At 37.7% G+C, this 26,435-nt stretch overlaps 2 protein-coding genes across 3 annotated transcripts in view; one reads left to right on the top strand and one right to left on the bottom strand.

Moving 5' to 3' along the window:
* Window positions 1-2,131: 2,131 nt before the first annotated feature.
* The window catches only part of LOC149900569 (putative Rho GTPase-activating protein CG5521), a 32,425-nt gene continuing 8,121 nt past the window's right edge, over window positions 2,132-26,435 (bottom strand). For both annotated transcript variants that reach the window (XM_090112763.1, XM_090112762.1), the window contains exons 17-34: window positions 24,292-24,395; window positions 22,500-22,630; window positions 21,959-22,113; window positions 21,477-21,602; window positions 20,923-21,090; window positions 20,577-20,673; window positions 20,282-20,466; window positions 15,715-15,870; window positions 15,188-15,416; window positions 14,383-14,521; window positions 12,038-12,146; window positions 11,424-11,584; window positions 9,295-9,483; window positions 8,798-8,924; window positions 8,087-8,242; window positions 7,540-7,698; window positions 3,291-3,537; window positions 2,132-2,656 (exon numbers count right to left, since the gene is read on the bottom strand). In XM_090112763.1, the coding sequence (XP_089968889.1) occupies window positions 2,490-2,656; window positions 3,291-3,537; window positions 7,540-7,698; window positions 8,087-8,242; window positions 8,798-8,924; window positions 9,295-9,483; window positions 11,424-11,584; window positions 12,038-12,146; window positions 14,383-14,521; window positions 15,188-15,416; window positions 15,715-15,870; window positions 20,282-20,466; window positions 20,577-20,673; window positions 20,923-21,090; window positions 21,477-21,602; window positions 21,959-22,113; window positions 22,500-22,630; window positions 24,292-24,395 (2,805 nt within the window). In that variant the 3' untranslated portion in view covers window positions 2,132-2,489. The remainder of the gene's footprint in view (window positions 2,657-3,290; window positions 3,538-7,539; window positions 7,699-8,086; window positions 8,243-8,797; window positions 8,925-9,294; window positions 9,484-11,423; window positions 11,585-12,037; window positions 12,147-14,382; window positions 14,522-15,187; window positions 15,417-15,714; window positions 15,871-20,281; window positions 20,467-20,576; window positions 20,674-20,922; window positions 21,091-21,476; window positions 21,603-21,958; window positions 22,114-22,499; window positions 22,631-24,291; window positions 24,396-26,435) is intronic.
* Window positions 16,286-17,170, top strand: LOC149900570 (endocuticle structural glycoprotein ABD-5-like). Its single transcript, XM_090112761.1, has 3 exons — window positions 16,286-16,426; window positions 16,509-16,624; window positions 16,794-17,170. The coding sequence occupies exons 1-3, from the start codon at window positions 16,415-16,417 to the stop codon at window positions 16,984-16,986; spliced, it is 321 nt and encodes a 106-aa protein (XP_089968887.1). The 5' UTR covers window positions 16,286-16,414; the 3' UTR covers window positions 16,987-17,170.

Below are 26,435 nucleotides of genomic sequence, written 5' to 3' on the forward strand. Positions count from 1 at the left end.
TTGGTACTAGCGGTGCGCCCCGGCTTCGCCCGTGGTACATATTTACGTTTTCTCTACATAAAAACCATTCTCGTACTTCAAGGAATATAATAAAAAAAGAATTATCGAAATCGGTTCAGCCGTTCTCGAGTTATGCGCTTACCAACACATTTTGCGATTCATTTTTATATATAAGATATATCAGAAGTTTCATGTATTATCAATGAATATACATATTTAAAAATAAATACCTTCGTAAGAATACATTTTAATTGTACTTCTAAAATATGTACACCCAAACGAATAAAACATAATATAAAATATTTGGCAAATTCACATAACTAAATTGAACCCAATTAATGAAATATTTAATGAAAATTATAAGTAACAAAAATTAATACTAAACAGATCTTTTAAAAACGTAAAATAGAAAAATAACAACATAACTATAGCCAATTACAGAAACTTTAACACAATAAGAGTTAGAGCCATATTAATAGAAACATCTATACAAAAATAAATATTAGAATATTGTAAAACACTACAACAGTTAAAGCTCTACAAGTAGTTTACATATTTACAGATGCAAGAACATGCTGCCAGTTTATTTGGCTTTAGGGTCTAGAACAGCAAGTAGCTCATGGGGCTAACAGTTTATATTCACAAATGGTAGAAGCTGCAAATTGAGTTCTATTTGTAGTAGAGCCCAGCAAGGTGAGTTCATATAGGATTAAGTTGTCCCTAAAATTAGGTAAATTTTTGCTAAGTTAGTAAAGAGAATTTGATATAAATCGGAAATTTGAAATCGAATTACTAATCGATATTATGATAATTAGAATATAATATGAACTCACAAAAATATCTCACAGATTAAGATCTCTCTCTCAATTCAACAAAAAAAGTCATGAAAATAGGCCAAACTATTTTTCAATGTTTGTAATGATACTATTTTTTGAATAAATATTTGCGATATTAAATAACAATTCTATTATATTTATTGATCTCACCCTGCTCACAGAGGTTCTACCATTCCTTTCCTTTTTTGTTACGCTATTACATTCGCAAGTTATAATTAAATATTCAGTGTTGTTAATAGTCAAAAGTACATGATCTCAAAGTGATGTTACAATTAGCTCTAGGCAAATATAAAAATTTAGATAAGGCTTGCATACTTTAGAATTAATTTAAATGCAACGATACTAATGTTAAATAACTAACGCAATAAATTATTAAGTACATAAAATTTCATTAAGTCCGCATTAGTGCTTATTCTAAGAATCTCTTTTTGGACGATTCGTTAATTCGACTGCGATTCTTTGTAATTCACAAATCTGTTTTAAAGTTACCGTCGCTCGATTTGTGCCAACATACAAGTCGTATCAGTCAATTAGTTTAAGTGTTTCTTAAATTAATGTAAAATAAATAAATATTTATCTTAACAAATATAACTTTAATATCTATTTACCTTCATGCCGAGCAACACATCAATCATTGCAATTGAATTTTATTAAACTAAAGTACATTGATTGAGCGTCGCAAAATATATTAATACAAGTGTAAATTTAGCAATACCTTTTTATAAAGAAACTCAATGTTCTTTCTCAATTACTTTATTACAAATATCATGTATCTGTAACATAATATTTATCAATAGTTTGAAGTTAGAAACTTTGGCTTTCTGAATCCTACCAGCATTCTGATCCTATTCTTTGAGACTCCCAGAAATTTATATTATCTAGATCTTATTTACAGAGTAAAATGCAATGAAGATATATTTTTTGGTAAGTGTAAAACAAAGATTTTAATTGTTTAAATCATTAAGCTTAATAATTGAAAATTCGTCTAGCAATAGGCCATATGTAGTTTCAATACATTTGTAAAAAAAGAAACAGGGGAGCCTTAATTTGGGAATGACTTGATTTGGGATGAATGGATGGATAAATCTGGGAGTCTGGAGTCCATACAGATGGTTAATATTATTGAACACTTGTTTTCACTAAGATGCATTATGTGTTTAAAGTGATGGTTAATATCATCAAACCATTGTTATCTTCACATAAATGCATTAGGTATCATAGAACACTTGTTATGTTCTCTCAGGCGCGCATCGAATATATTATGTTATCTTCACTATGATGCATTAGGTATCACCAAACACTTGTTTCCACTATTAGGTGTTGTATGAGGTGGTCATTATCAAACACTTGTCACTATTAGGTATCATACAAGACGGTAAGTATCAGCGAACTCTTGTAATCACTATTAGGAGTTGCACTTGTGTAAACATTTGTCTTCACTTTGGTGTTGTAATTCTTCGCTTTGGATATTGTAATTCTTCACTTTAGGTATTGTAATTCTTCACTTTGGGTATTGTAATTCTTCACTTTAGGTATTGTAATTCTACACTTTAGGTATTGTAATTCTTCACTTTGGGTATTGTAATTCATCACTTTAGGTGTTGTAGATAGTAAGAATCATCAAGCACTAGTCTGCACTGTGACGTCACTGGTTCACCGGTTGCGTCGTGGCGCGGGTGCGGGCGGTGCGGCTTGTTGCGGCCGCTTGAAGGGCCCGAGCCGCTTGACCGGCCGCGGAGACACCGAGTGCGGCTCGCACGACGCCCACGTGCTCGCGCCGTGGTCCAGCAGCGCTGCGGCTAGACGACCGCTGTTTTGATCTGCGGGTAGATAATAAGAGTATTTACAACTAAAACTATTTTTAAAGAATAGATTTGCATTTATAAAGTTAATGCATAAAGACTAAGGATTTAGCTGCTTCAGATTAAATAACTAAAACCCAAAACTTACAAACACATTCATATTTTTAAGAAACTAAAAACTTTTCTAAACTTTATGTATTTAAAAAATGTCTATTTCTTTCAATTAACTGTATATTACATTTATATCAGTTAGGGCTGATTTTTCAATGCTTGGATAAAACTTATCCGTCCAATAAAGTATTACACGATAATATTAAAATGTCACGTAAACTGTTAAATACGTGCAATTAGAATATGTTTTTAAAATGGTAGTTTTATGCATTATTCGACGAATAAGTTTTATCCAAGCATTGAAAAATCGGCCCTTAGTATTATATTGATGTTACTAATGTTTAAACATTATAACTATTCATACTAACAAGCATAATGTGATCATGGCACTTTGAAGTGTTCGTTTAATGTGTACAAACCAACGGGCGGCGGGTGCGCGTGCACGGGGTTAAACCAACAAGACATTCACACTCTACTGTTCACAAGCATACTGTTATCACTTATCATGGCACTTTAAACTATTAGTATAGTGTCAACCAACCAGCGGGCGGCGGGTGCGCGTGCACGGGGTCGCGCACCCTGGTGACGAAGGTCTCGAAGGGCGCGGGCAGCGTGTGCGCGGCCACGAGCGCGTCCAGGTCGCGCGCGCGCTCGCTGCACGCGTGCTGGTACAGCGGCATGGTGGCGCGCACCGCCCGCCCGCCCGCGAACGCCGCGCCGCGCACCAGCGCCGCGCCGCACCGCGCGCGCACCACGCACTCCTCCCACAGCGGACCGAACACGCCCACCTGGACAAATTATACATTAAAGTGGACGTGCGATCCTTCGTGTTAGAATTAGCAACCAAATTGCAAACCATGCTCATCATCCACTTTCTGTTTTTGAAAATTGTGTGTATGAAATAAATATATTTTTCATTTTCATTTTTCATTTTTTCATGCTGAATATGAAATACTTTACAGATGACTATACAGTTAAAGTGAAGTTTTTTGGTAGAGTATGGAACAGATGCATTTTACTGACTATAGTTTTATTATAAGTCAGCTATCCGCTACACAAAAAGAAACAATTGAATAATAAAAATAACCTCGGAGCAATTAACAAGCCTGGAGAAGTAACAATTAATTGAACGTTTCTTATATAGTGGCTCTCTTTTATTCAATACCCTAATTAATGCGATAGAAAGAGACAACACACTGTTATCGGTTTGGCATTCAAATCCACATGTAGCCACTTTTTGTTCTAAAAAGGTAGTGCTTGCCACTTTATCGAATACTAAAATATCGATAAATAAAAAAATTAAGTTATAAAATTGCTTGAAGATAATTTAAGATTCTTTTAATTTTGAATTATGGATAGGTAATTCCAAATTTTAAGATTCGTTTAATTTGGAATTATTCATTTACGATGCGTATTGACTGCCTTGCATTGTATGGTAGTGGTATTTATAAAAAAATATTATTAGTTATTTCGGTTTAGGTTGTTTTTTATGGTTTCGTAAAAAGGTACGTATTTTTTCCTGTTTTCATAGATTCATTCATAGAATTATACGGAACCCTTCGTGCGCGAATCTGACTTCCACCTGGTTGATCTTTTTACAAATCAATAATCGTATCCTACTAATATTATAAAAGCAAAAATATAATTATATAAGAATGGACATTTGATATTATTCTTTCACGAAAAAACTACTGCATGAGTTTTTATGGAACTTTACTATACATATTATAGATTAAACATCAGAATAACATATAGGCTACAATTTACCGCGGGAAAATAACTCATTCCCACAGGAAAAAATTGGTAAAAGTTTAAAATAAATTGCTTCAAATAAAACAAATAAAATTTTAAATTTTTTTTTACAACATTAATTTATTTCGATACTTAATTAACAAATTACAATATTTATTATTTAAAATCTTAGATCATTAAGTAATGGATGGAGCACGCTGGCAAATGTTCTATCTAAACTTTCTGCCGGTTTTGGTGCGGGGAGGGTAACTCACACTTTGAAACACAATCACACATTCACAAAAATAATTTGTGTCTTTACAAACTCAAACTATTACAAAATGGACAGACTAGCATGTTTTGGCACACATACATCGATTACACAGAAAAATCTCTATACATATACGTAATAATACAATCGCTCTAAAGGGATGTAACCATATCGATATTACAAAAATAATAATTTTGTTGAAATTAGAAATAACATTAATATTATATTCATAAAAAATACTACACAGGTCATTTGTAACGTTAAAAAACAATAAAACGCCATTTTATTTGTATTTGAATATGTATTTATTCAACACATCACATATTATATTCAATAAAATAAATATCGGTCCAGAAATTTTTATTATTTCTGTACCGAGGTGTCCATTCTGATTTTCTCCCACAGCATTCAATCCACCTTAGCCTTAAAGCAGGATTTTTTGTAAATCTGAAATATACGCAATATTCGTACATACATATAAACAAAGTAGCTGCTCCGCGCGGTTTCACCCCCGTGGCTCCACTCCTGTTGGTCGTAGCGTGATGATATATACCTTCCTCGATAAATGGGCTATCTAACACCGAAAGAATTTTTCAAATCGGACCAGTAGTTCCCGAGAATAGCGCGTTCAAACAAGCAAACAAACAAACAAACAAACTCTTCAGCTTTATAATATTAGTATAGATTACATAATAGAAAGGTTACAAGATTAACATTACAAAAAAAACGGCTAAATGCGAGTCGGACTCGCGCACGAAGGGTTCCGTACCATTAAAATGTTCTGCCAATTAAAAGTAACCAAGCGTAAATTTTAATAAATATATACAAGACTTACAAAATAAACATTATACTCCTTTTTATGCAGTTGTGTAAAATTTTAATATAATAAAGATTAATTCTCATCTCATTTCAAATTATACTTAGAAAAATATTTTTTTATCGACGTTCAAGTTAAAAGCAGTCCGTCACTAAGAAAGTCGTAAAAATTTACGACCTTTTAAGCGACGAGTTTTTAAATTCAACTCTATCACTAAGTTCATAAAGATTAAATTTGAATTTCTCTTCAAGATAGTCTCGCTACATCACTTTATAGTCTCGTGGGGAGTGCGGTTCAATATCGCGTTCTAAATTCAACTTTATCGCTTAGTTCATAAAGATTAAATTTGTATATTTTCTCTTCAAGATAGTCTCGCTACATCGCTTTATAGTCTCGTGGGGAATGCGGTTCAATATCGCGTTTTAAATTCAACTTTATCTCTTAGTTCATAAAGATTAAATTTGTATATTTTCTTTCCATGATAGTCTCGTGAGGCCGCATCAATGATCGAGTACACACATGACTCGATTATTTGTCTTGATCATATCGCTAAACGATACATCGACGATTATTAGAAATTGCATTTAATTAGAAATGTACGTTAAAAAAATAAAAAAATATACACAAATGAAAGGTTATTCCATCTTTTTTAATATTCGACATGTTTGAATTGCTTCTGCAAGACTTGACAGTGCAAAACGGCATTTTTAGCGGAGCACTCGCAGACGTCCTTTCGATGTTTTACGAATACGCAGAGTGTTCGTAATCGATTACGCAAGTAGTTTTTATGAAAGCATAAGATTTTTCGATTCGAATAATCTTATACCTCGGCAAAAGGGGAAACGCCTGCGTGTGTTATCCATTACTTAATGATCTAAGTTTAAAATAGATGCCACCTTAAACTTGTGGCACAGCATCTCTGCAAAGCACTTTACTTTTTCTTCTCGTCTGATTCGAAATGATTTGAACAAGGCCGAGAATGTTTTGAAGGCTTCCAATTTTCCCTGTGCTATAGCTTTAACCCAAACATCTTTTAATTTTTCTCAAGCCAGAAATCTGCAAATAACAATAAAATCCATACTTAAATACCTTTTTTTTTCTCCTAACCTAAAGCAGTCATTATCAATGGAGTACTTCGTACCTACTCAAGTATCGATAATTGCACAACACTATGGAAGTTATATTTTGCATTTTTTCTAAAAACTAAGCTGATTATGATTTCATTTCAATGATTACGGTTAGATAAAACATAGATGATTATAAAAATAACGTAAATTAACTTATTTATAATACAATTAACAAAAAAAATGATCAAAACACTAACCTGTGAAAAGACAAATTCCAATCTTCATCCGATTTCCTAGTACTACGGCTTTTACAGCCGTGAACAACACAAGCCATGTAATCTTTAGTAAATTATCTTTTCAGAAAATAACATAAGAAACTAGAAAACACGTTTTTCACTTCAAAAACAATAATTAAAATCACCATGCGTTAGTGACCAGACTGGTTACTAAAACAAATTGAAATGGCACATGTCATTTCAAACTGTCGAACTGACATATATCTGTCCTCTTTTTTCGCATGACATTTTGCCATAAGCCAAAAAGGCCAAACTAGTGCTTTATTGTTCAATTAATTGTTACATCTCCAGGCTTGATAATTGCTCCGAGAAAATAACATATCATACAACATTTAATCAAATCTTTGATATAATTTTTTTTATCATATTATGTTCGATGATATAATAAACGAATATTTAACAAAATCTGTCACCCAAAAGGTATCATTTAAATTTGGAAAAAAAGAGCGTGTGTGCGGAGCACAAGTGACTTAAGATTCAAAGAAATCGTCCCCTTACGACATGACGTGACGGTATTACCATGACATGACCTTGAAATTGCGGCAAAAAAATTCATTTCAAACCCAAATACAAGATTTGAAAATAGAAAGTAAATACAAGTCACTCACATCAGGTTTCCTCGAAACAGTACAGCGCAACAAGCCTCCAGGCAGCGGGTACAACACTATGAGCACGTCACAGAACTGCGTGGGCAGCGTGTCGCGCTTGTACGGCCGCCAGTGCTCGCTCCACACCACGTGCACCTCGTCGTTGCCCAAGTGTCGAGTCTGGGAATATTATTTAAATATGTTATTCATTATGATAATGATAATTGGACCTTCGTTTGATTGATACACGCATAGAAATGTGGTAACGAGGAATAAACATGCTTTTTTTCCTTAAGTAACATTAACTTTAATGACCAAAAATTAAATTACATAATTATATAAATTTAAAAACGAGATTTTTAGGAACTCAATAGAACAATCTATCAATTCTTTTTTTGTAGTTTCCTAATTATTGTACAAATGTACAGTGCCGTTTATCATAAACTTATTATAAACTAAAGTACGGATAACAAAAGGAGCTATCCATTATTTACAGTAACACTGTTAACTTTGAACTTTTTTATAACCTACTATAGATAATCATAAAAAGAGTAGATATAAAGCTGACCTTGTTGAGTATAGCGTCTGGCGTGTCAGCAGGCATGCGCGTGGCCACGTGGAACAGCGCCTCTAGCGTGAGCGTGGCGAGGTATGGCGCACTAGTACCCCCCCCACCACCACCGCGCAGACCACCCGCGAATCCCACGTGGCTTTCTAGCTCCACCTATACATACATTATTGTCAATTTACTCTGTTGAAATTGATATTTTTGGTTTTATGGCATTCAAATGCTTTATAAATATAAATTTATAAAGAATAGAAAAAATACTGGCGCGAAAGGATGCGGGTTCGAGTCCCGCCTCGTGATCGAATATTTTCTATTCTTTATAAATTTATAACAATTTACTCTGTTTGTTGTTGTGTCCAGCTAGTAAGACACTATTCCTATGAGGTTATAAGCTATAAACTCTACTTAGTCTTTTTTTTGGATTTGATTTTACGAGTATTACACATTTAGAAATAAAACATTCATCTTTTATTTCTAAACATAAACTCTACTGTAGATATAACAATAATACGATGTCTTGAATACACCACCTCCTGTTGCATATTACCTGCAGTGGTTACGTATATAATATGTTGATAAGTAAGAACACTATTTAATTTTTGAACGCTCGAATATTTTTAAGTATATTACGAACAAAAAAAGATGTAGGTGTCGTTTTAATAATTATTTTATTAAAAAAATAACAGATTCATAGGTTCAAAAAAGTCATACCTCCCAAGCCAGTGCCGCCAAGAACGCTTCGTAGGCCGGACTTCCGCAGCGATTCGACAATATTTCATTGCGCGTTTCTTGTCCCTTTCCAACGTAAATAACTGCAACTTTGTGTGTTTCTCGACACCTGTTCAAAATACATAATATTTGATGTGAATCGTATGTCATCTTTTTAACTTAACTTTTTTTTAGTTTTCTAGATAAAATTAACTATATGACTTTTGATGTGTTTAATAAATACGATTTGTGAATCATTAGTGAATCCTAAGCACTAAATTTTGATTTAAGTTTAAAAAAAAAGTATTATTTGTCACTCTATATTTCATGAAACCTCGTGCTTAATACAATACAGAAAATGTGTAAACGTGTGAGTCTTTGTGCACGTGAATGCACTTGTGATTGTATATGCACGTTTCTCTGCGTTTGCGCGCGCATTTAACATTACGTGCGTGTGTGTGCGTGCGCATATATGTTAACGTGTGTCTATATTTATGTACCTCTGCGCATCCAGATTCCTCAGCTCCCGCAGCAGACGATCAGTACGACGCAATAGATGCGCATGCGCACGGCGTGCGGGCGCTAACGTGCCGAGTTGCGCTACAAGTTGCCGGCTCCACGCGAACGGGCTGGTCGGAGTGCACTCGCTGCTTTGGGATGACCACTCCACTGAATCCACTTCCTCCTCACTGGTGGAAAGATACAATTTAATATAGTGTTTTTTTTTCTTCATTTTAGAACATTATTTTAACTGATAATTAATTAATAATATATAAATGAATACGTGATAGTTGTTAAAAAGTATCCATCATGGCAGACGTTCAAACTCAAACTCACACATTTAATTATGTATTCAAACGTTAACAAAACCTTAACCTTTTGAACGCCAATGACATCTATAGATGTCATGCGCAATCGTGCCCTGTGCGCCAACGACACCTATACATGCCAAGAAACAGATCATAGATAAATACAAAATAAACATATTAAACCTTTACTTTTACGTGTTCTATTTATACAGTTTATGAACTGAATCCCCAGTTATTACATAATTGTACACAGTAAACAAAATTGCCAAGTAGTTATTCAAATATTTGATGACAAAAAATAACTTAATTAATGGCTAAAAAAGCATGTTCTCTCGCGCCAATGACATGTATACGTGCCTACTAGTGATGTAGTGTAATATTCAAGTAACTTCATTAAAATTTCAGCGAAATTACTCTAATTCGCTTAATTTTTGTAATAACTACAAAAAAAATATATAAGCTTAGTCACTGAGAAAAAAGGTAAATACTACATTCTTTGGTATAATACCATATTGTCTATATTGTGGATATTGTTGATTTGAATATTTTCCTTTTCGCTAATCATGCGCATCCCTAGCACAGTATCGATATGCAATCCCTTCTGCGCCATTGACATGAATAGATGTCGGACTGGTGACGTCGTAAGCGCGTGCCGTGTTGTTAAGTGCGGAAAGTTGTAAAAATATTTTATCGAGTATTGCCGAGAGTGTGAGTGCCTTTATTAGAATATTCTTATGATACAAATTGTCGCTATGTCATATCAAAATATGGTAACCTACATATAATTAGTATTACAAGTAATAACTCAAGTATTAAACTAAATGATTGGAAAATAAATATGTAGTTTTAGAGCTATTACGCACTGTCGACAAGTCGCCGGCGACTGTGACTTACTATAGTTCAAATAGGGGCTTGCGCACTGTCGTCCAGGAGTAAGTCCAGTCGCCGGCGACTGGTCGACAGTGCGTAATAGCTCATAATGCAATTCCCTTTAAAGGTAATAGTTGTTTTGATATTTACAAATAAACACTCCACAATAATACCTATAGTTCATATAAACTTAATAAATAAACTCGATAAGTTATAATAATATACAGCTACACATCCCTAATCAGAAGCGAGAGATTATAAAAAAAGGATGGTTGCCCGCGCCATTGGCATGTATACATGCCAATGGGGCGTAACTGATAGAGAATAGTGCTGTAACTTGCTGCAATTTTATATGTATTTTTGTATCTCAAAAGGTTGATTTTTTTGTTGATAGTTGCTATTTAATGTGGTCTTAAGTTTTTACAGTAGGAGATGAGGTTAAATAAATATTATTTTTGTGTTATAAGCTTGTTTATTCAAATATTCAGACGTGAATTATTATGTTTATCGATAACATTTTGGAATCCCTACTATTTTCAAGGTTATCTCATTGAATTTGTGGCTTGGCGTGGAGGGCACGGCGATGCGTTTTTGCTCTGGCGGTCAAAAGGTTAAAAACATTGCCGAATCGGTCAAGCGGGACTCGAACCCCGATAGATGGCGCGCGGTGTCCCTTAGACACATGAAAATGAAACAATAGAATAATTCGATCGCTCTGGCGGGTTACGAGTGGCTGAATTGGTCAGGCATCCGCCCTGTTTGGCGTAAGTATGCGGGTACGAGTCCCGCCTCATGATCGAATTTTTTCTATTCTTTATAAATTTGTATTTATAAAGCATTTGAATACCACTAAATCAAAAATATCAAATTCAATAATACGCTTTGCAACAACATTTGGCGAATATTTTTTTTTTAAATACGATTTTAATTCTTAAGATGGCAGTACTCACGTGTCGCGGTGCGCCAGATAGTGCCGCTCGGCGTTGCGGTGCGCCACGAGCGCGCACACGAGCTGGTCCTCCGCGCCGGCCGCCAGCGGCGACGGGCCCGCCTCGTCCAGCCGCCGCCCGCACGCCACCTCGGGCGACGTGTGCCCTATGTACGCTAGCACCTGCCGATACAAAAAAAAAAAAAATTAATACACATTCTAAATTTATAGAGAATAGAAAAAATTCGATCACGAGGCGGGACTCGAACCCGCATTCACGCCAATCCGAGGCGGATGCCTAACCAACTCGGCCACCCGTGACCCACCAGAGCGATCGAATTTATTCTATTCTTTAAGTTTTATGTGTCTAAGGGACACACCGAGTAGTAATACACATTATTAAATTAAAAAAGAGCGTGTGTCTGAAGTGAAACTTCTTTCGCAAGATTTAAATATAAAAAAGTTAATACAAATTATTACATTAAAAAAGAGCGTGTGTGTCAGAAATTAAACTTCTTTGGCAAGATTCAAAAGATACCAAAATCGCCGCCTAACTCCATGACGTGACGGTATTGCTATGACGCGATCTTGAAAAGAAGTTTTAAATTACGCTAAAATATTGCAAAATTGTCATACATGATCCAATTGATGTTTATCAGGCGGCGAATTTCTATAGTCGGGCAAAAGATCCGGCGGTAACGGCGGCGGTAGAGATGATAGGGTATTGTCCCGGGGACTGTCCACGCTGAAAAGAAAATTACTTTTTTTAAACATTAATGTTTAAACTATTAAATAAATAAAATACAACTATATAATAATATATAACACTTTCATTGATTATTCTTGATCTATTAGATTAAAAAAAAATATATATATTATGTCAGGTATTTTTGGTTATTTTTTTTTAATTTTCTACGATATTATTCAATCATAATATCAATTTTCTGATTGTGATGTTAAGAAGAACGTACTATCTATAACTTCTAAAGCAGTTGGCAGTGACTGCATTAGCCGTAATATGATCATCCCAATCCTTGATATCATTCTTCCTGTAATAACTCATATCCTAAATTTCTCCGTTAGTTCACATACATTTCCCAGTGCATGGAAAAATGCACACATTATTCCTCTTCCAAAACTTTCAAAACCTGCCTCGTTTTCCGACTATCGACCTATTTCCATCCTTCCTTTCCTTTCTAAAGTCCTGGAGCGCTTAGTGCAACAGCAGTTAAGTGCCTTCCTTAATAAATATGATCTTTTGAATCCTTTCCAATCCGGCTTCCGTCCCGGTCATAGCACGGTTACTGCTCTTGTTAAAGTCACTGACGACATTCGCTTACACATGGATCAGAAACAACTAACGTTGCTAACATCTCTGGATTTTAGTAATGCGTTTAATACAGTTGACCATGACATCCTTCTTAGCATGTTACGTTCTCTTAACATATCTCCAACAGATATTGATTGGTTTCGTAGTTATCTAGGGACGTCAGCAACGCATCCAAGTCGATAATTCTCTTTCTTCTTGGGCTAATGTTACTGCTGGTGTTCCACAAGGTGGTGTGCTTTCCCCTCTTCTTTTTAGTATATTTATAAATTCTATATCCCTAAACATCACTTCTCTCTATCATATGTATGCAGACGACTTTCAAATTTATTGCCACGCAGAGATCAATGATTTGCCGAATGCTGTGACAACAATGAACAATGACATTTCCACTATTGTTAGATGGAGTTTTAATCATGGCTTAAACGTGAATCCTAATAAGACACAAATTATTGTTTGTGGTACGAAATATTTCGTATCCAGGATAGATTGGACTTCACTGCCGAAAGTAGTAGTTGATGGCGTTGCAATACCATATAGCAACGAAATTAAGTGCTTAGGAATTTGGATAGATTCATGCCTAACTTGGAGTTATCAAATAAAGGAAGTGCGTAAAAAGGTTTTCGCTGCCGCTAGTTCCATTCGCCGGCTACGCAACTTTCTGCCGATACCAACTAAAATTGCGCTCGTTCAAACACTCCTTTTACCTATAATAGATTATGCCGACGCGTGCTATCCTGACCTCTATGAATACCACCTTGACTGCCTTGAGCGCCTTCAAAATTTTTGCATAAGATTTGTGTTTGGCTTGCGCAAATACGATCATGTCTCCGAATTTCGTACTAAGCTCAAATGGCTTCCCATTCGTCTTCGCCGAAATACTCATATCCTTCACCTCCTGTACTGTGTTCTGTTTGATCCGAAAACACCGCAATATTTAAAAGAGAGATTTGAGTTCCTTGTGTCTAATATCCACCCGATTCGATCATCAAACAAGTCTCGTCTGGTCGTACCAGGTCATGTAAATCATATATATAATTCTTCCTTTACTGTGCGTGCCATCAGACTATGGAACGATCTACCATTAGACATAAGAGAAGCTCAATCTCTACTCACATTCAAAACACTGCTGAAGCGATTTTACCTGTCCAAGTAACGAATTTAGATCTACCTGTTTAGTGTTAAATATCTTTGTATTGATGCTGTCTCCGTATGTGTCTGCTTTTCGACTAGTAAATAGCTCATTTCTTTCTGTATGTATGTATATGTATGTGTATGTACGTATATGTATATTTATGTGTATGTATGTATATGTATATTTATGTGTATGTATGTATGTTTATGTTTGTATGTGTATGTATATATGTATATGTTTGTATGTGTATGTATTTGTATGTATATAATATGGATATATGTGTATTTTATTTATGTGCTCTAAACTATAAACGCACCTCTTGCCCATTAACTTTTACTTCCACTGTTTCTCCTTGACCACCAGGTTGTCTGGAAGAGATCGCTGTCTTAGCGATAAGACCGCCTGTTGTGCTCAACTGTGTCTCTTTCTTTTATACATTTGATTTTGTAATTTTTATGTCCTGGTGCACAATAAAGTATTTTTGTTTGTTTGTTTGTTATATTATTAGTGTATACGTACACAGTGGGCAAAGGCAGCGACTCGAGCACGTCAGCAGCTACCACAGCGGGGTCGTAGTACAGCGCGGACGCGTCCCAGCACGCCTTGCCCGTTATATCACGTAGTAACACACGCACTTGCCGATCTGATGTTATTAGACCTGACAACATTAATTATGAATGAGATGAGTTTGTTATTAAGAAATAAAGGAGAATAATACAATGCATGGTCAATTTATTTTCATTTTTCGTGCGTTTGCGTGTTATAATATTTCAATTTCATTTTTATTTCTATTAATGTAATCATAATGCAAATTGAAATGAGCAGTGGTGGCTCAGTGGTGAGACCTCGGACTTCGAATCGATAAGTCCGGGGTTCGAGACCGGGCGAGCGCGCAGGAAATAAATTGATTTTTCAATTTATCTGCGCATGTTGTAACATCACCACTGCTCGAACGGTGAAGGAAAACATCGTGAGGAAACCGACATGTCGAAGAATCAAAAGTTCGACGACATGTGTCATCCGCCAACCCGCACTTGGCCAGCGTGGTGGATTATGGCCTGTACCCTCATAGGAGGCCCGTGTCCCAGCAGTGGGAACATATATGGGCTGATGATGATGATGATGATGAATGCAAATTACAAAAACCTCATAAATTTACAAAATCATGTAATAATTATAAGAAATCATAATACAAATTTACGCATAAGCGGTATTGTGATCATGGGTCGCGCGCTGAGCACGGGCGGGCCCATCTCGGTGCTGAGAGCTGGCACCCTATCGTGATGCTTTCCAAATAAAATCAAACCAAAAGCAATGCACATACCCGGTGTAGTCCCTCCTTGCGTTGCATCCAGCGAGGGTAGCTCAATAAATGACGCTAGAGTAGAATCACTAAGCCGCATGAGCTGTATATGCGGTGCGCTGAGTACGGGCGGGCCCAGCTCGCTGCCGAGCGGCGGCACGCTGTCGTGCTGCTCGCACACGCTCGACGACAGCTGGCAGCCGGGCCAGAGGGGCCAGTGCCCGAGGTATAGCACGAGTTGGGAACAGATCTGGGTTGATGAAGTTGTATGTTAATTAAAAACAGAAAAACAATGGTAACAATGGTAACTAAATTTCATGAATCAGAGTAAATAGAATGTGACAAATCCACAATCTTAAACAACTTACAAGAAAAAAGATAGATAAGTTATACCAGTACATTGAAAAGTAAATATAATCATCAAATTAGAGTCTATACACATATTAATTATCGTTGATATTTATCATTTTAAATTAAATTTTCAAATAAGTTTAAGTTACTTTCACATACTTTCAAATTTAAAATATGAGTTGAACAAAATATATTACCGTCTGAGCCCATAACTTGACATCAATACTCGAAGCAGGGGCGGTCTTTGGTCCAAGATTATCGAGCTGAATGTTCGGATCGAAATCTTCATCCACTGGCAAAGTCAAGCCTTCAATATCTGAACCATTCGTGCCTTTCATTACAGCATACAACACCTGTAAACAAAATATGTTAAAATAAAATCGCGTATTAAAAGTGATTCAATAAAACAAAACTATAATTCGTTTTTAGAAGCTTTTTTAATTGGCAAAAAAGTTAAGGTATATTAACGCATGTATTTATTTATTAATTTGTTTATTTTAAACATCAAATTTGAAACTATGACAACGAAAGATTTGTTCAAACAGTTCATCTGAATTAGCAAATGGGGTGAGTCATACAAGAGGTCATAATGTGTGTATTGCGACAATTCAAGTCTGCAAAAATGAGCCAAGGCTTTTCTCAAGTCTCTGATAAAACAAACTCGAGTTACGTAAAGAAATATAACTTAGCACTAGACATATTTGTTAGATATCCATCGCTTTATTCATTAGCACCATGTTACGAGTGCAATATTTCGTCGGGAGATAGTTTTGTCATCAATTACTGTTTTGCAGTTATAACGGCAACCGTGGTACCGAATCTTCACATTCAACATTCGACTTCAGCTGAAGTACCTTGTTTAGTATTTTCCAAATACAACACCTAAACTTGTTCAACATGCAGAAATACGTAAGTTTTCTTAAAATTTGAATTCTAATCTAGACGATAAATTGTACAGTGAACATCTATAAAACTTTTCAATTTTCCCTAGGTGTTGGTAGCCCTTGCTCTATTCGCCGTCGCCGCTGCTGCTCCCCAGCAGCCACAAGAGCCAACCTACATTCTAAAACAGGATTCTGTTGTCAACCCCGATGGCTATAACTTCGAGTAAGTTACTGAATAATTATCTATAAAATTTTAAATACTAGAAAGTCTTTCAATTGGTCAAATCAAACAAACTTTCACAACTGTCTCCACTGAAAAATGTTTCACATATATTTTTACATCAATTATGTACTCTAGAACGTTTAACATAGCGTTGCAAATCGTCTAACAGGTTCGAGACAAGCGACGGCACGCAGCGCCAAGAACAGGGCAACCTGAAGCAACTGGCCGAGAACGTGCAGGCCCTCCAAGTGCAGGGCAGCTACAAGTACGCAGCCCCCGACGGCCTCATTTACACCGTCACCTACGTCGCTGACGAACACGGTTTCCAACCACAAGAGCATGTTGAACACCCCGGACAATAAGTTTAGTTTAGAACTTCTGTCTTCTGTCATTCCTTCTTCGCACTTTCGCTTATAAATTGCGGGTAATTTTTTACTCGTTATTTATAAATTTTGCACTTTCTATTCATAAATGTAAATTGAAAACATGTCGCTTTGTAACTTTATCAGATATTGATTTCTATTACATTAATGGAATTCAATGTTTGGGTAGAACTCATATTTTTACATTGTAAAATTTTGTTACATTTTGTTATTTTTTTATATTGTTTTTAAAAATCTATGCAAATAAAGTTTTGTTCCTTACATGTTTCTTTTATTTTAATCTGTTCCAAGATTATGGAAACATTAAAAAAATCTAACTCGGGATCTTAAAATATACATTTACACTTAACATTTAATAGTAAATAGCTTGACAAGTGTTAAACACACTTAACCTACTTGCAACATACATATTTGGGCATGTCATAAAAGATATATTGAAAAATCTTTCAACTTGTTGATCATAATAATGTCACATTATCATGTGCTTAGACTGTTTTAATATTTTTATATTCAAAGGAACCTATAGCTATGTTTAAGATTTTTCTAAAAGCATGATGATTATCCTGTTTAGTTTTTCATTAACACGTTTCATATCCAAATAGGATATAGGCCTTGAAAAACTCGTTATATCAAAAGCTCGGATTATTCAAAATATCTATTTTTTCCACTTTGTGTAAGTCTATAACTATTTTTCTAAATCCAGGTCTTTATATTATTTTTATTTTACTTTTTATCACAATAAGCTAAGCATTAGTAAGTTCAATCATTAAATGTCCTATTAAACGAAATGACTGGATATAATTTAGGCCGTTAATTAAACGGCGTGATTGACACTAGTCTTTTAACGAAACGGCTGATTAAAGTTGCCACTCACCCGGAATATCATCAAGAGCAGCGTCTGGTCGGCGTCCCGCTCGCGCATGAGCAGCGCGGGCCCGCAGCGCACCGCGAACTCGGCGAGGCAGAGCAGCAGCGAGCCGGCCAGCGGCTTCACTGCGTCCCTGCTGCTGGCGTGCGATATTTGTGCCACTCACCCGGAATATCATCAAGAGCAGCGTCTGGTCGGCGTCCCGCTCGCGCATGAGCAGCGCGGGCCCGCAGCGCACCGCGAACTCGGCGAGGCAGAGCAGCAGCGAGCCGGCCAGCGGCTTCACTGCGTCCCTGCTGCTGGCGTGCGATATTTGTGCCACTCACCCGGAATATCATCAAGAGCAGCGTCTGGTCGGCGTCCCGCTCGCGCATGAGCAGCGCGGGCCCGCAGCGCACCGCGAACTCGGCGAGGCAGAGCAGCAGCGAGCCGGCCAGCGGCTTCACTGCGTCCCTGCTGCTGGCGTGCGATATTTGTGCCACTCACCCGGAATATCATCAAGAGCAGCGTCTGGTCGGCGTCCCGCTCGCGCATGAGCAGCGCGGGCCCGCAGCGCACCGCGAACTCGGCGAGGCAGAGCAGCAGCGAGCCGGCCAGCGGCTTCACTGCGTCCCTGCTGCTGGCGTGCGATATTTGTGCCACTCACCCGGAATATCATCAAGAGCAGCGTCTGGTCGGCGTCCCGCTCGCGCATGAGCAGCGCGGGCCCGCAGCGCACCGCGAACTCGGCGAGGCAGAGCAGCAGCGAGCCGGCCAGCGGCTTCACTGCGTCCCTGCTGCTGGCGTGCGATATTTGTGCCACTCACCCGGAATATCATCAAGAGCAGCGTCTGGTCGGCGTCCCGCTCGCGCATGAGCAGCGCGGGCCCGCAGCGCACCGCGAACTCGGCGAGGCAGAGCAGCAGCGAGCCGGCCAGCGGCTTCACTGCGTCCCTGCTGCTGGCGTGCGATATTTGTGCCACTCACCCGGAATATCATCAAGAGCAGCGTCTGGTCGGCGTCCCGCTCGCGCATGAGCAGCGCGGGCCCGCAGCGCACCGCGAACTCGGCGAGGCAGAGCAGCAGCGAGCCGGCCAGCGGCTTCACTGCGTCCCTGCTGCTGGCGTGCGATATTTGTGCCACTCACCCGGAATATCATCAAGAGCAGCGTCTGGTCGGCGTCCCGCTCGCGCATGAGCAGCGCGGGCCCGCAGCGCACCGCGAACTCGGCGAGGCAGAGCAGCAGCGAGCCGGCCAGCGGCTTCACTGCGTCCCTGCTGCTGGCGTGCGATATTTGTGCCACTCACCCGGAATATCATCAAGAGCAGCGTCTGGTCGGCGTCCCGCTCGCGCATGAGCAGCGCGGGCCCGCAGCGCACCGCGAACTCGGCGAGGCAGAGCAGCAGCGAGCCGGCCAGCGGCTTCACTGCGTCCCTGCTGCTGGCGTGCGATATTTGTGCCACTCACCCGGAATATCATCAAGAGCAGCGTCTGGTCGGCGTCCCGCTCGCGCATGAGCAGCGCGGGCCCGCAGCGCACCGCGAACTCGGCGAGGCAGAGCAGCAGCGAGCCGGCCAGCGGCTTCACTGCGTCCCTGCTGCTGGCGTGCGATATTTGTGCCACTCACCCGGAATATCATCAAGAGCAGCGTCTGGTCGGCGTCCCGCTCGCGCATGAGCAGCGCGGGCCCGCAGCGCACCGCGAACTCGGCGAGGCAGAGCAGCAGCGAGCCGGCCAGCGGCTTCACTGCGTCCCTGCTGCTGGCGTGCGATATTTGTGCCACTCACCCGGAATATCATCAAGAGCAGCGTCTGGTCGGCGTCCCGCTCGCGCATGAGCAGCGCGGGCCCGCAGCGCACCGCGAACTCGGCGAGGCAGAGCAGCAGCGAGCCGGCCAGCGGCTTCACTGCGTCCCTGCTGCTGGCGTGCGATATTTGTGCCACTCACCCGGAATATCATCAAGAGCAGCGTCTGGTCGGCGTCCCGCTCGCGCATGAGCAGCGCGGGCCCGCAGCGCACCGCGAACTCGGCGAGGCAGAGCAGCAGCGAGCCGGCCAGCGGCTTCACTGCGTCCCTGCTGCTGGCGTGCGATATTTGTGCCACTCACCCGGAATATCATCAAGAGCAGCGTCTGGTCGGCGTCCCGCTCGCGCATGAGCAGCGCGGGCCCGCAGCGCACCGCGAACTCGGCGAGGCAGAGCAGCAGCGAGCCGGCCAGCGGCTTCACTGCGTCCCTGCTGCTGGCGTGCGATATTTGTGCCACTCACCCGGAATATCATCAAGAGCAGCGTCTGGTCGGCGTCCCGCTCGCGCATGAGCAGCGCGGGCCCGCAGCGCACCGCGAACTCGGCGAGGCAGAGCAGCAGCGAGCCGGCCAGCGGCTTCACTGCGTCCCTGCTGCTGGCGTGCGATATTTGTGCCACTCACCCGGAATATCATCAAGAGCAGCGTCTGGTCGGCGTCCCGCTCGCGCATGAGCAGCGCGGGCCCGCAGCGCACCGCGAACTCGGCGAGGCAGAGCAGCAGCGAGCCGGCCAGCGGCTTCACTGCGTCCCTGCTGCTGGCGTGCGATATTTGTGCCAGGCACGCGCATATCCATTTTATTATTTTCTCTGTGGACAAATTTTTGCTTGATTTTCAAGTGATCTCACGAAATATGAGTGCCAATATGTTATTATTACGCTATACGAAATTATACATTGGTTTTATTCGTATATCCTACCTATTAATCCCGGGTACATTTCCACGATCCGATCGGTATAGTCAGCCAGTACCAGAATACAATCACTCACAACTTTGGCAATAGTTTTATTTTTCATCTGAAACAATATCATTACAATACAGCGGATCGTAAATTATTTATTTATTTATCACAAAGTAAAAATTGTTTTTGTATATGTTATAAATTTATTTAATATTGAGGCAGACACTCCTTTAGATATAAAGCTTTGTTTGATAATTTTTAAGTACATAAGGAGTGGAACTGTGTTTATAAACATAATATTTACAGATACATTTTCTTCTACACTTCAGATAATTTCATTCCATACTTCATTCTTCAATCGTACCATTAGCATCTGCAACAAGCACGTGACGTAAGAAGGCAGACGTTCGCACGCAATCCGCGACGCAAGCGCATGCGCAACGTGCGCAGTGAGCGCACACGCGCCCGCACACCGTGCTGCTGCGGCACCCTCTCGCCGACATACACGCACCACTATGTTTAGTACGTGCTCCTGCGCAACGGGTTATGGTTATTTTGTTATTTATTTAACATAATATAATATTTAATATTTCTTCCATCCACCCATAAACTTATTCAAGTTAAATGGGTACATTTAAAAAAAAAAGTTGAATTATGTGATATACTGGTAATTTTTGAACTAAATTTTCGCGCTAATCGTGAGAAATTTTTAATTACGTATGATAAATTAACGATTTATGATATTCTGGTTAATTGATTTTTGGGTAACATCATAGAATGTGGCGTTTTACGCTCTTATGTGATTTTTCCCTCTACGAACCAACATTTTTTAACAATCAAATTGAATGTCTGCTTTATTTCAATAAGCAACAAACATGAATTAAAAATTATGATATTTCCAAATGAATAATGCCTTACCTTAAGATCAGGACAAGATACGGTGTTATATTGATGAGGGTAGGGCTGCAACATGGGCGCATTCATCAGCCCGTCGGGTAGAGAGAGCAGCGAGCCGAGAAACGTGACCGCCGCTGTACGAGGACACTGTAAGGGATGGTGTGTTATTTTTCCTATTTTATAATTTATATATATTTTTCGAATATTAATGTAATAACCATTCTGTCATTCAAAAATATTCGTGAAATATGCGTTTAATTTTCATTATTTCAAAATTTGGGCACAATTAAAGTGTTTGTAATTTGTATACAATCTCTGGCTATTTAGTTTTCTAAGAGAAAAGGAAAATCTTAGAACGAATTAGTAAGTTTAGTAAATTCTTCGATAAAAAAAATATTACATTTTTATTATAAAGCTACTTTATGGTTTAAAAATTGAACACAATCGGGAATATCAGGAATAATAAACGAATATGTTTTATACAAATAATGAACACAACTTACAGACGGCCCCATATCCGAAGAGTTGAGTACCACAGTGGATGCGTGTACGAAGTCCAGTAACAATAGAGAGTATCCGTCTAGAGCGAGAGAGAGATAGCGCGGCGCAGCATATTCAACTAATACGTCTACCACAGAACGATCTTCGCCTGTTAAGCCTGTTACGAAAAAAGAAAATGTTGTATATTAAGCCTATTTGAACAAATAATCTTTCATCATTATATTATACAAACAAAAATACATAAAAAATATTCCTATAAAGTTAAAAGTGACAACAAATCGATATTTAATAAGTTAAGTGAGATTAATAAACACCAAACATTGATAAAATTAACAAGAATTATTAATTAGTGTATGAACAAAATCTTTTTCGTAAGATTTTATTTTTAATCCAATTTTATGGCGAATATAAGAAGAGTTTACATTTTGAATCACTTAAAATTCTACAATAATCATTTCAAACATTATATTTGTCAACATAACCTATCCGGAACATATCCATAACTTATGAAATCGGTTATTAATTTATTAAAATATTTCTCACCATGATGCAAAGCCCGCTGGTACAAGTTCAAATGGGCTAGATGTAACCGATTGTTGCATGAGGAAGGCGATCCGGGGCCCTGCGCTTGCGTCGACTCGCATAAAAGACGGAGAGCTAGTAACTTGCCCGCCCTGTTTTTAATAAATTGTTAAATAAAGAAGTGGCTTTAATAATGAATATATATTGCACGCCTCATAAGCGAAGCGTTGAGGTGGGTACTACTGTCACTTCGCGCAAAACATCTGATTTTTCAAACTTAAAATGTCTTTATGTATCATACATTGCACTTGTAAGATAATACATACACACACATATTAAGAAAAAACACTATTTTTAACGTTCATGATATTTTTGATGTCATTTTTGTTATTTAAACTAGTTAAAAAACAGTTTAAAAAAGTTCTGTCTTGGACGTCCGTGTGTCTGTATGTGCGGATCCTTTTTAGGGTTCCGTAGCCAAAATGGCAAAAACGGAACCCTTATAGTTTCGTCATGTCCGTCTGTCCGTCTGTCCGTCTGTCCGTCTGTCACAGCCGATTTACTCGGAAACTATAAGTACTACAGTGATGAAATTTGATGGGAATATGTGTTGTATGAACCGCTACAAAAATATGACACTAAATAGTAAAAAAAAGAATTGGGGGTGGGGCCCCCCATACATGTAACTGAGGGATGAAATTTTTTTTTTCGATGTACATACCCGTGTGGGGTATCAATGGAAAGGTCTTTTAAAATGATATAAAGTTTTCTAAAAAACATTTTTCTTAAAGTGAACGGTTTTTGAGATATCAGCTCTCAAAGTCGTAAAAAGTATGTCCCCCCCCCTCTATTTTTATAACTACGGGGTATAAAATTCTAAAAAAAATAGAGGTGATGCATGCTAATTAACTCTTTCAACGATTTTTGGTTTGATCAAAGTATCTCTTATAGTTTTTGAGATAGGTTGATTTAACTGTAATTTATTATATTTGCTGCTACGGAACCCTTTGTGCGCGAGCCCGACTCGCACTTGGCCGGTTTTATTCTTGTTAACACGATAGCGACCGAAATACTTTACTAATCGAGTCTTTTTTTTTCTCTTACGCTTGAGTATGCTCAGGAATAGAACCCTTTCATTTTTCAGGGTCTGATTCGATGTGGTTTAATTGTTATTAAATAAACAAAAATAATAATTAATAAATAATTATTTAAAAAAAATTATGAGGCGTGCACTTTTGGATTTTCCAAACTTTTTTTAGATTTAGATGGCTGTGAAAATGAATAAAAAATTAAGGAATGTTTCCGCAATTCATAGTTCTCGAACTTGGAATTTTATGGAAATTTAAAAATTTAATAGAACCAACCACTATTTACACCTTTAACTTTAAAAAAAATGATATTTTTCAGAAATCACTATTATGTATAAGTTTGGGAAAACTATGTTTTCAAAAATTAACGTTATATTTTCCTAGACTCTTTAAAAGTATAAGTATAATAGAAAAAAATCTATAAAAATGTTATCAAAAGTGATTAAGTAAGAAATCAATGAAACTGCAATTTTACATAAATTAAGTAACTTGCACACTTGCATATAATGCAATATCTTATCTTAAACAATATACATAATCAACAGTATGTGCAATCTTACAAATCGAATTAATTGAAATTACACAGATTATTATCAAATTGCTACCACTCTAACTCATTTAAATTAATATTCTACTTATGTAATTTTAAATTATCTTATTGCATTTCATATTGTTTCAATTTATTTTATTTAAATTATTGACATAAAAATAAAACAAATTAATACCTGTGTGATGGAGGCAGTGCCTCCGCTTCCAGACACCATCCTGCCACCAAGTTGAAAGGTACGTGGATCTCCGTGTTCCCATTAAGCGTCTGATTTGCGCTTATCTGCAATAACATTACTTCATCACTAATCTTCATCACTACATAGTATAAAACTAAGTCGCTTTTTCTGTCCCTATGTCCCTTTATATGTATCTTTAAAACTACGCAACGGATTTTGATGCGGTTTTTTTAATAGATTCAAGAGGAAGGTTTTAGTATATAATTTATCAGGTTTTAGACGAATCGGGCGAAGCCGCGGGCGGTAAATTAGATGTTTATAAATTCATCACTAATATCAACACAAAATAAATATGTAATCTTTTTTAAATAACAATCGAAATATTATATCTGTATTTCGTTGTGACTTAAACTTAATCTGAGATTATTGATAATCTAAATCTGTTTAAAACAAAAAAATACTTTACCATTGAAGAAACCATTGGATTTAAATAATACATCACATTCCATTCGACAACGTTTTACTTTAACTTCAACATACAAATAACACGCAAGTTGTACTTCAAATTGACATTTTAACAAACCAATTTCAATCTACCCTCGGAAAAAAAAAACTAATCAATTCAAAACCTCTCTCTTTCGCAGCCGCCTTAACAATCTTCTTTTTCCTGCTCCTCTTTCGCATTGGCAGTCTTTAAAGAGTTTAGTATTGGACAACAGTTCGCACAACCTGAATAGCACCATGCACGGACAGAGCGCGCAATGATTCAACGTGTTTAAAAACAATGCAGTAATTGAATACACAAAATGTTTCAATAAGTGAGATAAACGTGGATTTATAAATATCCTATTTCACCATCTGTCGAACGTTGCACGATACCGTGTGATAAGTCATACATCATATTTGTGATAAATATTAGCGATGCGTAGTACGAAACGACCAACGGCTCCTGACGTAGGTGTTGACGGTTAAGGTTAAATACCCACTCTGTTTACATTCTAATTTGAGTGTAAATGAACATCCTACGATTTGTCTATTTGTAACTTATAACGGGTTTCACGTATATTGATGATTTATATACTTCAATTTTATTGTTAAGTCACGATTATTTAGTTGTACACTTCAATAGATTACTGACATTACAGAAATAAAAACCTATCACAAAACACATTTAAATTTATGACTCCACGGACATATGAATGTATAAACATTGGTTAAGTAAACACAAAATTAAATTAAAAACGTATAAAGTCTTTCACAGTTCCAGTAGTTATGTAAATTATAATAGTCTATAATGAACCGTGAAAATCGCTACGGACATGCATTAATGTTATAGTTTCACTATCGCTTTCCTAGAATTTTCCTTATGTTACGATAATAAATAATAGTCGTATTTTCATCAGCGTATTACAAAGTATTTAATACATGTAGAAGTTTTATATTTATGACTTTTTTACATCCGAAAAAAGTTTAAGTTTACCCTAACATTTAATAAACAATAGGTAGTTTAAATATTTAAACTAATATCTTTATTTTTCAGGTAAGTCGTTCTTTTGGAAAATTTTGTAAATTGCTAAGATTTAATTAATAAATCTATACTAATATTATGAAGAGGAAAGGTTATCCATAAGAGATAGACATATACCATCGCGGACTTTTCTGTAGACCTTTTCAATGTGTATAATACTTAGAACATTATTTTGATAAAACTCGTAGGGTTCAGCCTGCGTTTGCAATGTAAGCGGAAAAAATGTAATTTTTACGACATCACATTAGAAACCTCAAAAATAACAGTACTTCGCCACTATTTAATGGATGTTATTATACATATAAAATTATAAACCTTCCTCTTGAATCACTCTATCTATTAAAAAAAACCGCATCAAAATCCGTTGCGTAGTTTCAAAGATTTAAGCGTACAAAGGGACATAGGGACATAGGGACATAGGGACAGGGAAAGAGACTTTGTTTTATACTATGTAGTGATAATATTTTGCATGTACACAAAAGCTCCGACTTTCACACGAGTAGGAGATAGACACGATTATGGCACAAGAAACAGGAATAGAATTGAAATGCCATTTTTCCGATTAGCTAAAGTTAAAAATTCATTTATGGGACAAGGTATACGCTTATATAATAGA

The sequence above is a fragment of the Colias eurytheme genome, chromosome 18, assembly GCF_061535395.1.
Source record: "Colias eurytheme isolate Ceu_HAF_F1 chromosome 18, ilColEury1 Martin Lab GWU primary, whole genome shotgun sequence".
NCBI lineage: Eukaryota > Metazoa > Arthropoda > Insecta > Lepidoptera > Pieridae > Colias > Colias eurytheme.